The sequence below is a fragment of the Sturnira hondurensis genome, unplaced genomic scaffold (assembly GCF_014824575.4).
Source record: "Sturnira hondurensis isolate 20B ecotype Veracruz unplaced genomic scaffold, ASM1482457v3 Scaffold0009314, whole genome shotgun sequence".
Lineage (NCBI taxonomy): Eukaryota > Metazoa > Chordata > Mammalia > Chiroptera > Phyllostomidae > Sturnira > Sturnira hondurensis.
Window position 1 is genome coordinate 3,164,393 of NW_028081945.1, and position 12,986 is coordinate 3,177,378.

A 12,986-nucleotide genomic window follows, 5' to 3' on the forward strand; every position below is an offset into this window, starting at 1 on the left:
ATTTAGGACAGCTTACATAGATTGTAGGGCCTTTGGATCTTCCTACGTATTGGTTAACTGCAGTTAATCAATGATTGTTATAAGGAAAAGCAGATAATATATTCTAGTTATGCCAAGAATTCTAGAAGTATGGAGAAGAGGAAGCACCTTTTTCAAACTGCTTTTCAGGAAAAGGCTCATAAATTCATAAGTGATAAACTTATTTTTCTGGACTATAATTCATGAAGAATTTTCTATATGCTACATATATTATCAAAAAGTGTGTGTTCTGTTGCTCTGGGAAGTGCAGAAAAGTTTTATAATAAATAGCACTTATTTTTGTTAGGTGTTAATGCTGATGTCCATAGATAAATTATGTAAAAAATATGTAGTATGGGCATGTGCTGCATACTTGGATTACAAGGTTAACATATGCATCATTAGAGTTATAAAATATGCAACTTGATTACTTTGAATAGATGGATAAATACCTTAACTGAGACTCTCTCTCTTCTGATACCTCCAGTTCATCATGAAGAATACTCACCATCAAACTTCAAACAAAGAAAAACATTAGTGAACTGGTGTGTGTGTGTGTGTGTGTGTGTGTGTGTGTGTGTGTGTGTGTGTGTGGAGGGGGCAAGCTGGGGGAGTCATTCTTAGATTCAGACCACTGAGTCCATTCTAGCTATTTAAGCACAAACATTTAACTGGCCTTTTGAACAGACTTGCCAAATGCTATTCTCAGAATGTTATCAGGAAATATCATTTACAGGTAAGGAAACTAAGACCCAGAGAGGCAAGTTATTCTTCTATGCTCATTCAACAAGCATTTTTGATCCTTAAGTAGCAGTTACTGTACAGAAGTCAACAGTATTGGGTTTCTGTTCTCATGGAGCTCACGGTCTGGTTTCCCAACAGGTTTTTCATCAGTCTCACTCATCAGCTTTAAAAAACACCAATTCCAGAATTACTAAATCAGGATCTTGAAAGGCCCTGGAAACCTGGGGTTTCAAGCTCCTCAGGTGTTGCTGACACACTTCCAAGTATGGAAACTCCTGATCTAACTAATCCTGTCATCTCAACAGAATGGCTCAGGTGCTTAGGATGCAGAAGCAGGGGTAGACCTTGACCCTGACCTCCAATTTGGAGCATCTTCCATAAAATCGGTGTATCTTCATTATTGCCAAGAAACTAATTCTTCCTTTTAGTTTGAAGTTAAAATATTGCTGCTTTGTTATAATTTTTTTAGTTTTCCAGCTGCAGTTGACATGCAATATTATATTTATTTCAGGTGTGCAACCCATGATTAGACATTTGTATCCCATATGAAGTGATCTCCCCAAAAAGTCTAGTACCTGCCTGGCACCATATATAGTTATTACGATGTTGTTGACTATATTCTCTATGCTGTACTTTACATTTCCATCACTATTTTTATATATTGTTGTAATTTTTGCTTATAAATATCTATGCCTTTTAAATTTGATGACTTTTTAATGGCAAACAAATTTTGCATTTTGAGAATATTTTTGGATAAAGCACTTACCCCAGAGTGAGTGTAGTTTAGTTCATTTTCTCACCTACAAAGTGAGGGGGTTAAATTGGATGATTTCCAAGATTACTTTCAGATCTAGAAATCTGTGATAAAAGATGTTCTAAGCCATTTTTAAACCTCTTCTTTTATAGTTGTGGAAAATAGGGCTTGAACCTCTCAGTCTGTTTGCTTTTCTTTCATTAGTGTTTTTGCTGAAGGACCTGCCAGAAAGTTTGTCCCTTTAAGCCATCTCAGAGGTGACTTTTCTCATGTGAGGGTTTGCTTTACTTTACAACTTGGTGACTGATAATGCCAGTTAGCACTCTGGAAGCTCATCATCTGCCAGGTAATGGTCTGGTCATTTGATCTCCTTGTGTTGGTCCTTTGGTTGCATGGCCTCTCCTGTTTTGATAAGGTGGCTATTAATAGTCTTCAAAGCCTTAATTATTTAACTGCTGCTGATGAGTATTAAAAGTTCCCCAAAGGACAGCCTTTCATTATAATATGCCCTTTGCCTTTCCAGTCCTGCCTCCTCACAGCAATCCTTTCCTTTTACACTTAAGACATCTTTCAACTGTCAAATGGACTATAGCCAGGGTCCCAACACTTCAAAAATATTTGAGAATCCTCTCTCTTGCCTGATTTACAAAAAAAATACTAAGATACCCAGCTAAAGTTGAGATAAAGAATAAAATTCTAATATAAGCATGCCCCATGCAATATTTGGAATAGACTAAAAAATTATTTGCTGTTTACTGACATTCAAATTTAACTGGACATCCTATCTTTTAATTTACAGCCCTACAGAGGGTAGATACCTTAATGTTTTCCTAAGTCCATCTAATGCTTTTCAGTCTAAATTTCTTTGAGATTTGCTCCTAATTTAACCCCTGAATGATGTGTTTGTAACAACTAATACTGCTTTTGCATGAAGTGTAGTGGATGTTGCATGCCCACCTACACACAACTCCCTTTAGTTGTGAGAATATAAGAATAGAAATGACTTCGCCTGAAAAACCTAAGCTAGGTATTTTTCTCTTTTGCAATTTTTATTATATATTTCAAAGATACATATAAGCAAAGGCAGTGATATAATGCATTGCACACAATTTATTTACACACCAGTCAATTTTTTCTTGTTGTTTGGTTGGGCAGGTAGGTGGTTGATTGTGGGTTTTTATACCACCATCCTTATTTAAGTCAGTGGTTTTGAACCATGACTGCACATCACAATCCCCTGAAGAGCTTTGACGCTCTCCATCCCTGATTGCCTCCCTGACCAATTAAATCAGAATCTCTGGCTGTGGAGTAAGCATTAATAGTAGTTAAAGCTTCCTGGTGACACCAATGTGCATCCAGGGCTGAGAAGCACTTCGCTAAATGAAAATGGGAAATTCAAAAAAACATTTTTACTGCTAAATCATGCCCTTATATTTTAAACTGCTCTTCACAATTTATTATCACTAAGCATATTCCATTAAAATTTACTATAGTCATTATGTTATATTAAAGCATATCATATATTAGAACGATAACCTCTTTAAAGGGATTTTGTTTGGTTTTAATCATGTCACTGATTCATTAGTAATTTTCTAAAAGTGTGTATCTTTGGTTTTCAATTTTTTGTGTGTAATTTTCTCGTGTCTTTTTCATATGTATTTTTCTGTCTCAGGCTATAAATAAATGGTTCTTAACTCTCATTAGAATCATCTTCCCTTTTGTGGCTCAGTGGATTGAGTGCTGGCCTATGAACCAAAGGGTTACCAGTTTGATTCCTAGTCTAGGGCACATGCCTGGATTGCAGGACAGGTCCCCAGAAAGGGATGTGTGAGATGCAACCACACATTGATATTTCTCTCCCTCTCTCTTTCCCTCCTCCTCTCTGAAAGTAAATAAATAAAATCTTTTCAAAAAAAGAATTATCTTAGGATGCTTTTTTAAAAAAAGTCCTCAGCCAAGGATATATGTTTATTGATTTTAGAGAGAGAGGAAATGGGGGAGAGAGAGAGAGAGACATCCATGTGAGGGAGAAACATCAGTCTGTTGCCTCCTTAATTTCCCTGACTGGGGATAGAAACTGCAATCTTCTTGCTGTACAGGGTGATGCTCCAACCAGGGCTTAGGATGCTTTTAAAAATATTTTCTGACATCCCCTGCTAGAGGCTCTGCTCTAATTAGCCTGGTGTGCAGCCCAGACATGGTTGTTTTATAAAAGAGACTGAGTTCAGGCAGAGTTAAAAGCCAGTATTTTTATATACGTCAAATGCCCACCTGCCTGATCATCTGAGTTTTCTAGGGAACTTTCAAAACATATATCTGCCCTGGCTGGGTGGCACAGTTGGCTTGAGCCTCATTCTGTACACAAAAGGGTTGTTTCCATTCCCGGTAAGGGCACATACCTAGGTTGCAGGTTTGATCCCCTATTGAAGTGCATTTGGGAGGCAACAAAAGGATCTCTCTCTCTCTCACCCTCCCCGCACCCCAGGTCTCTCTTTACCCCTCTCTCCCTTCCTCTCTCTCTCAAATTAATGAATATATCCTCAGGTGAGAATTAAAACAAAGAGACAAACAACAACAACAAACCCATACATCTAATTGACTTGCCTAATGACATTAAAGGAATTCTGAGAGATTCTAGATGGAGGAGAAATGAGGGGTTAACAAATGGCCTTCAGACTAATGGGTATAAATGAGGAATTCCTGTTGAAGTTCCAAAGAACTTTGGGAACAAGGATAAGGATGTCTGCTATCTTAGAAATATTTTACTCCCTCTGCTATACTTCAATGTAAACTTATTTTGTTGTTGTGAAATCTTCAGAAAATGCTGCCACACCTGGGTACACTGATGCATGCCCACACTCACGTGGAGTGAATGCCCACTGCCCAGCCCCCACCCATGGAAATCCTAATTCAGGAGATGCAGAGTGAGGCCCCGACACCAGCACTTGAAACCTTTCCCCAGACCACTGTCGTGAGTGGCCAGCTTTGGTCATCACAATTCATCCCACTGACAACAGTCATGTGTGGTAGCAGTAAAATCATTGGTGCAACTGAGTTTTTGCAACTTGGGGGAAAAAAAAAACTAGAGTCTGATTCTTATTAGGCCTCCCTCAGATCTACCTGGTCTTTTTTCTCTTTGAGTGTCCATATAAAGGGAGAAATGACCTTTCTAAAATAGGACAGAAGAACATCAAGGAGGAAGTGTCTTGAAAAAAATAATACAGTAAAAGTGTTTACAATAGACTTAATCTTCTGCTCCGTGATATAACAGAGAGGAAACCTGGCATACGTTATCAACAATTACAAGGCACCAACCCAGACCTTTCATTCGTTCAACAATTCCTGAGTACCTACTAAGAGACAAGAACTGAGCTAGACCCTGAGAATTTAGGGTATGGTATTTCCTCAAAGAATTTACAATCTGAAAGAGGAGACCAATAATACAGTGGGAGAAAAATAGAAAATTATACCAAGTAGAAACTATAGACACAGTCTGTGGGGGAGTAGAGGTGAGGGGAGCCTTCAGAGAAGCAGAAGACGAAACCAGGCTTTTGAAAGATACACTGATAAGGGGTAAATGGAGGGAGAGTGAGGGTAAAGAAATGGCATTTGTTAGAGCGAATGGAACTCTGAGCGTGGCAGAGCTCCTGAATTACAAACAGTTCTACCACACTGTCACGTGATGATTTGGAGGACTTGGGGGCAAGCACAAGGCAGAGTGGCAGTGTTGCCACGGGTCAAACTCCACTCACACACATCAGCCCAGTTATTTCTGGATATTATGATGTTCCTGGAGTGGCCATAGTTAGATGAGAGAAAGCCAACCAGCTTTGCTAGCCTAAAACAAAAGACATACAATCTTCATTTGTCAGATTCTGCTGCAAAAATCCTCTTCCTCCAGACTAATCTTTTCATACCATTCTGATTGGTCCTTGGTTTCATTTGCTGCTAGAATTCTTTTTTATGTTAGATTTCTGAATTTTCTGCTTCCCTGGACATAAGCATTTATCTTTGCATAATGAATGTTCTCCAGTGTTCTGTGGTTGGTCACAAGAGCCTGATTTCATCATGAATGTAATTTCAGTTTGGTGAAAACCTAGCTTTTCACCGTAAGGAGTTGTATTAACCAACACTGGAAACCCCCACACTCTGGTGGTCACCACATAGGCATCCAACTGGCAGCTCACACTCACCCCCAACTCCTCTTCTGTTAATGTGCTTCTGTTGGGAACAATGACTTTAGATGTTGTTGTACACTTAATTTTTTACTATCAGGTATACTGTTCAAATACACGAAGGGTCATGTAACAAACACCAGTTTACTTACCACACAGTTTAACCACATCTTAACATTTCGCTCTCTTTGTGCCCGTTCATTTTTTTACAAACTGAAACTTTGAAGATGCAGTTTTTTAAAGCTCCCTGTTTCTTCTGAGCTTCACTCCCCTTCTCCCCAAAGGTAGCAGTATCCTCATCTTAGTGTCTAGCATTGTCATGCATCCTCTGAAACATTTCCTACTGGCATGTATGTCTATAAACAACATCTATTATTGATTTATAAGTTTTTATACTTTGAATAACTGTATCCTCCAAATATCCATCTGCGCTTTGCCTTTTTTGAAATTAAGCATTTGAGATTTATTGATGATGACAAAGATTTAGTTCATTTGTTTTAACTACTACATAACATTCCATTTATTACCACACCAAAATATATTTTTTTGCATACAGGTAGGTATTTGGGTGTTTTCCAATTTTTTATGATCATAAAGCTATAGTGAACATTCTTATACACATGTCCATACGTACAAACATATTGGGTTTTTATTCTCAGTCATTTATTTTGCTCATCTAAGTAGTATTTATCCTGTAACAAAAAATGATCAACCATTTTAACAGACTTACACATGTCAACATTTTCAACTTTAAAACACATTGTATGTCCCCCATGAAGACATATAAGCTGCAGCTCTGCACCATAACTTAATTTAAGGTGTAATCAAATGTGAATACAGAATTAGAAAGAAGGTTAATACCTTCAAAATCTTGGAGTCAACTTAAGAACTGACCTTGCCCCTTTTTCTGTTTTCTTGGTACGTAAGTGGTCAGAGTTGCAATTCCTCTGGAGCAGGATCCAACTGACTATAATATTTAGCTAGAATTTTAATATAAGTTTTGTTAAAAGTACCCATATTATTCACTGATTGTCCTGTGGGCAATTTGACTTTTATTGATTTGATTTCACTTATGAGTGCCTGCTATGTACAGATCACCATGTTGGGTGCTCTGGGGGGTCCAAAGATGGAGGCGTTTTCAGAAGGACTTAGAAGGCCACAAGGGAGAGATGCTCAAGAACAGTCACCAGTTGGATTTTGGCATCTGAAGTAGAGTTTTTATTTTCTCCCTAGTGACACTCGGGAAATGCTTGTCTCGTGCTGTTGGTGAATAATTTCCGAGTACTATGGATCATACTGAAGAGAATGAAATCCTTGCAGCAACCCAGAGGTTCTGTGTGGACAGGCCAGTCTTCAGTCATCTGGTCCTGCAGGAGAGGCTGCACAAGAAAGACAAGATTCCGGATTCCATTGGGGATAAGCTGAAACAAGCATTCACGTATGTTGTGTTTTAACCTGATACCTTTATTCCTGTCATTCACTTATGAACGAAGCAAGATAAATGTATAAGGAAAATCTGGTGAAATGCACAAAAAAATGAACGGTGAGCACTCGTGCTTTGCAGAACTATCCACAGGGTTCAGGCAGTGATAGATATTTGATTGAGCACAGGCTTTGTTATCTATTTCACTATATTTATTAACTTCTACTATGCCTTGGGGATATGTGTGTAAAAGTTTACATAAAAAACCTGCTTTCCAATTCTCTACCACTTTCAAAATATCTACCTCTTCCCTTTGTGTCTCAGAATGCTCCAACCACTCTCTTTTTTCTACCCTTGACTTCTACCCCATTCAGCAACAGCCTGAATCTAAGTCCCCAGACTGAGGTCCCTCAGTGTCCTGTGACTCTTAATTTTGGAGACACTTACACAGCCATGTTGCTGGCCAGGGAATGTTAATATATGTGTGCCTATTGATAGCTCCCAAACTTCAAAAACAAACCATTTGGTTACTGCCTCCTGAACCCTTGGGCTCACACCTTCTGTGTTCTGTGTTTATTTAAGCTTCATAGTGGCCCTGTGCTCAAGGTATAATCACCAGGAGAGGTGAAAAATGTATACACTGGAGTCAGAATGTATGAGCTTTAATCCTAGTCCCAACCACCTACCAGCTGTATGCTTGAGTTTCCTGCTCTGTAAAATGGGGGTGATAATACTTACATGATAGAGTTGCTAGGGGTTAGGCATATGGCAAGCACTTTATAAGTGTAGCTATTATTACTATCTCAGTTTTCTAAATGATGTATCAAATCTAGTTTCTTCCACTCAAATTCATTGCCACAGATGCCTCATGTTTTGTTTTCAAAATACTCCTTCATCCAATTACCAGCTACTCTTAACCACTAAAGACACTATGTAAAACACCACGATACTATCTATGCTGCAATAATGTATTATATTTTGAATGGAATGAATTACTTCCTTGTCACAAGGAGAACTTAAGGTTTTCAGAGTGGCAGTGAAACTCATCTATTTATACCCTTACTCGGTGATATCTTTGATTATTGGTATAATCTGGCCAAAGGACTGGTCAAGGCCCAGAACATGGTCTATAGATCAAAGTTAATTGAACCACATAGGGATTAAATGCAAGGCCTTGGTTTTATCAGCTTGGTGTTCCACCTAACCAAGAAAACCAGACATAATAGATTCAGCTACTACACTCTATTGACAAATGGTGTTTTGAGTTTACCTAATCAAAGACCCTAAAGCAATGGATACATATTAATAAAGCTCAGAATATGTGTATAAATCTCCTTTATTTTATAAGGAAGAAAAAAACTAAATGGGCAGATGCTGGTCAGTGGTTCCATATTCAAAAATTAACTCAATCAGTAAATAATAGCCCTACTTCTCTTTTATACCAACACAGAAACTACAGCAAAAATTGCATCTATTAAAATAAGAGCTTCTGTCCCTGACTGGGAGGCTAAGTTGGAGTGTCATACCATGGACCAAAAGGTTGCAGGTTCAATTCCCAGTTAGGGGTACATACCTAGCTTGCAAGTTCAATCTCCAGTTGGGGCACATATGGGAGGCAACTGATACATCTTTCTCTCTCACCTCCCTTCCTCCCCTGCTTTCCTTCCTCTTTCTCTAAAACCAATAAAAATATCTTCAGGTGAGAATTGAAAAACAGCTTCTGAGTCTACAGCCATACCACCCTGAATGCACCCAATCTCATCTGAAAAAAATAGCTTCTGGGTTATCTCAATTAATCTGAAGCTGAATTTTTCATGTTTTTCAAGGTCAGTTGCAGAGCATTATTATGGAGTCAGTTTAGATGTTCCCAACAACACAGAATTGCAAGAAGCAGTTCTCCTTGTCTCTGATCTCTGCAGAATGACAAGGTTATTCTCAGCACCAGTGGTGAATGTTTTCCTTATTGTTCCAGGATACAAGGAAGGGAAATCCCTTGATTTGAAGTCTACAGAAATGTTCCTCATTTTCTTCTCTTTCTTTGTCCTCCCAGATGTACACCTAAGAAAATAAGAAATATCATCTATATGTTTTTACCCATCACTAAGTGGCTGCCAGCATACAAGTTCAAAGAGTACGTGCTAGGTGACTTGGTCTCAGGCATAAGCACTGGGGTGCTGCAGCTCCCTCAAGGTCAGTAGGACATATTTATTCATCTCTGTTTGTTTCTCTTATTACCATCTCCTCAAACAATTGCTTGACTTTTTCTCTGTTTAATTTCATCGTGATTGTAAATTTATAGTTTTTGTACCATTCCAGGAAACGTTACCTGTCTAAAATAATTCTTCAGAAAATGTAACCCTTGAAAAGCCCCTGAGATAGTAGTAGCAGAATATGGTGATATTGTTTTGCATATCAGTCCAGGTGGGGACTGGCTGGGTTACTCAGTCACTCTGTGAAACGTTGGCATTGTTGTAATGAAGGCTCTTGACAACAAATTCATATTCTGATGACAACAGACCATGAAACACTGAATTCCTCTGCATTTGTGTGATCTTGATATGGGATATGAGAATTTAAGAACATCTCAGTAATTTATTCATGTAGTCACATTTGTTTATCAAGCATCTTCCCAGCCCTGCCTGTCATAGAACTAACTCTCTGATCAGGAAGAGAGACATGAAGCAAACAAAAGTACATATAAAATTTTAATTACAAATGATGTTAAACACTGGGAAGGAAAATACAGGGCACTATGAGATAATCACAGGGAGACCTAATTTAAGTAGGCAAATCACCAAAACAAAACAAAACAGAAAAACCTCTTTAGCCCTGGCTGGTGTGACTCAGTGGACTGAGCAACAGCCTATGAACCGAAGGGTCTCTGGTTTGATTCCCAGTCAGGACACATACTTGGGTTGCAGGCCAGGTCCCCAGTAGGGGCCATGGGAGAGACCGTTGATGTTTCTCTCCCTTTCTTTCTCCCTCCCTTCCTCTGTCTAAAAATAAATAAAATCTTTAAAAAAAAACTCTTTAAGGAAATGAGATTTGAGCTGTGACCTAAAGGACTGGGCAGGTAAAGAATGAGAGGAAATGCATTTTAGGCAGAATGAACAGCATGTGTGAAGGCATTTCGCAGGAAAAATATTGGGTGTTTGGAGACTTGGTTTTAAGAATTAACAGGAAGAAATTGTTCTTCGAGCAAAGTGAACAGGGGCAAGTCTACCCAGCCTTTGTAAGCCACTGTTGGATTCATTCTGACTACGGTGAAAGCTATCAGCATGCTTTTCACTGAGATCGCCCTTTTGAGAATGGATTTAGTTGGTGGGAGGGGTACCAGAATGAATGTGGAGAGATCAGTTTAGAGGTGATAATGACTCAGTATAAGCAAAGGTGATAATGGCTCCAACAGCCTCTAGGTCAGCTGGCCAACAATTTATTCCCTTCTCCAATTTCCCAAAATTTAATCATCAGATGGTCAATGGTCAAAAAATCACATCCCCTAATGATCATTTGGTTGAGTTGCAAATTTTCCAGGTGTCTGATTTACCAAATCTACTGAATCTATTAAATAAAAGCCTTAAGTCAGGTTTAGGACAGTTTTCCGTAGCCACCTGGGCACCAAAATCCCAATGATAGAGAAAGACAGATTCAGAGACAGAGGTGAGAGCAGAGAGAGGAGCAAAGGGGCCCAGCATCTGACATGGGAAACAGAAATTAACTGACCTTCAGCCCAGCTGGACTAACAAAACTGCAGGAAATGACTGCAGTTAACCCATGCAAAGTAATACTGTGAAGAAATCTTCAGGATTTAGCCTAGCTGGGTTTCCACTAGAATGCCATTTCAAATTTCTCTTTGACCTATTAGCCTTCTTCCATCATAAACTAGAGTGATGGTTGTAAAAATAGAGGGAATTGAAAAGATACATGCTATATTTTATGCCAAGATTAGCAAGACTGACTATTGCAATAATTTGGAGGAGAATAAGGAAAAAAGATGTGTCAAGAATTACTTTAAGGTTTCTGGACTTATAAGTTGGGTGTAGGGACAGCAAGGAAGAGAAATTGTCGAGAATAACTCTCAGATTTTTTATTTAAACACCTGGGGGATGGAGACATAATAATTGCAGACATAATAATGGAATGGAATTAAAGGAAAGTGTGATCATGTGAAAGTTGTGATGCTTGTGAGATAGACAAATGGCCATCTCATGTTTATGCTTATATAATGCATTCAAAATATATATGTGGGCTAGAGATACCAGTTTGGGAATATTTGACATATGGGTAACATTTAAACCATGGCAATAGACAAAGCCATCAAAGGAGACAATAAACATATCCTCGAGTGAAGACTCCTAAGTTCATTTTATGGGCCTGCATTATCCTACTTCCAAAACCAAATAAAGACATCACAAAAAAGAAAATTATACATTAATATCCCTGCTGAACATAGATGCAAATATCCTCAACAAAATATTAGCAAACCAAATCTAGCAATATATTAAAAAGATCATACACTATAATCAAGTGGGATTTATTCCTGGGATGTAAGGTTGATACGATATCTGCAAATCAATACATATGATACATCATATAAACAAAATGAAAGACAAAAATCACATTATCTTATCAATAGATGCAGAAAAGCATTTGCTAATAACTAGCACCATTTATGATATAAACTCTCAGCAAAGTGGGAATAAAGGGAATATACTTCAACATAATAAAGGCCATATACGAAAAACCTACAGCCAACATCTTACTCAATGGGCAAAAACTAAAAGCTTTAGTTATTCTTAAGCACAGGAGTAAGACCAGGATGTCTGCTTTCACCTCTCTTATTTAACATCGTACTGGGAGTCCTAGCCCCAGCAATGAGGCAAGAAGAAATAAAAGCCATCCAAGTCAGACAGGAAAAAGTAAAACTCTCATTATTTACAGATGATATGATACTGCATATGGAGAATCCTAAAGATTTCACCAAAAACTAATAGAACTGATAAATGAATTTAGTCAAGTAGCAGAATACAAAGGAAATATCCAGAAACCAGTTGCATTTTTATACACCAATAATAAACTATCAGAACAAGAAACTAAGAAAACAATCCATTTATAATTGCATCAAAAATAATAATGAAATAGCGAGGAATAAATTTAATCAAGGATATAAAAGACCTGTACTCTGAAAATTATGATACACTGAAGAAAGAAATTGAAAAAGATACAAATAAGTGGAAGCATATACCATGGTTATGGATAGGAAGAATTAACATCATTAAAATGCCCACACTACCCAAAACAATCTATAGATTCAACACAATTTCTATAAAAATACCAATGGTGTATTTTACAGAACCTAAAACAAATATTCCAGAAATCTATATGGAAAGACAAGAGACCTCCAAATAGTCACAGCGATCCTGAGAAAGAAGAATAATTTGGAAATTTCACACTACCCAATATCAAACTATATTACAAGGCCATAATAGTCAAAACAACATGGTACTGGCATAAAAACAGGCAGAGATAAATGGAACAGGATACAGAGCCCAGAAATTAATTCACATCTTCATGGTCAATTAATACTTGACAAAGGAGGCAAGAACACACAATGGAATAAAGATAGTTTATTCAATAAATACTGTTGTGAAAACTGGACCAATACATGCAAAAAAATGAAACTAGATTGCCAATTTATACCATACATAAGAATAAACTCAAAATGAATTAAAGACTTAAATGTTAGACTCAAAGCCATAAAAATCCTAGAAGTAAGTATAGGCAGTAAAATGTCAGATATTTCTTGTAGCAATATTTTTTCTCTGACATATCTCCTCAGGCAAGGGAAACAAAAGAAAAAATAAATAAGTGG

The 12,986-nt window shown here is 37.7% G+C and overlaps 1 protein-coding gene across 2 annotated transcripts in view; it reads left to right on the forward strand.

Moving 5' to 3' along the window:
• The window catches only part of SLC26A5 (solute carrier family 26 member 5), a 59,963-nt gene that overhangs the window by 18,595 nt on the left and 28,382 nt on the right, over positions 1 to 12,986 (forward strand). For both annotated transcript variants that reach the window (XM_037057083.1, XM_037057084.1), the window contains 2 exons: positions 6,925 to 7,129; positions 9,165 to 9,304. In XM_037057083.1, coding sequence (XP_036912978.1) covers positions 6,978 to 7,129; positions 9,165 to 9,304 — 292 coding nt within the window. In that variant the 5' untranslated portion in view covers positions 6,925 to 6,977. The remainder of the gene's footprint in view (positions 1 to 6,924; positions 7,130 to 9,164; positions 9,305 to 12,986) is intronic.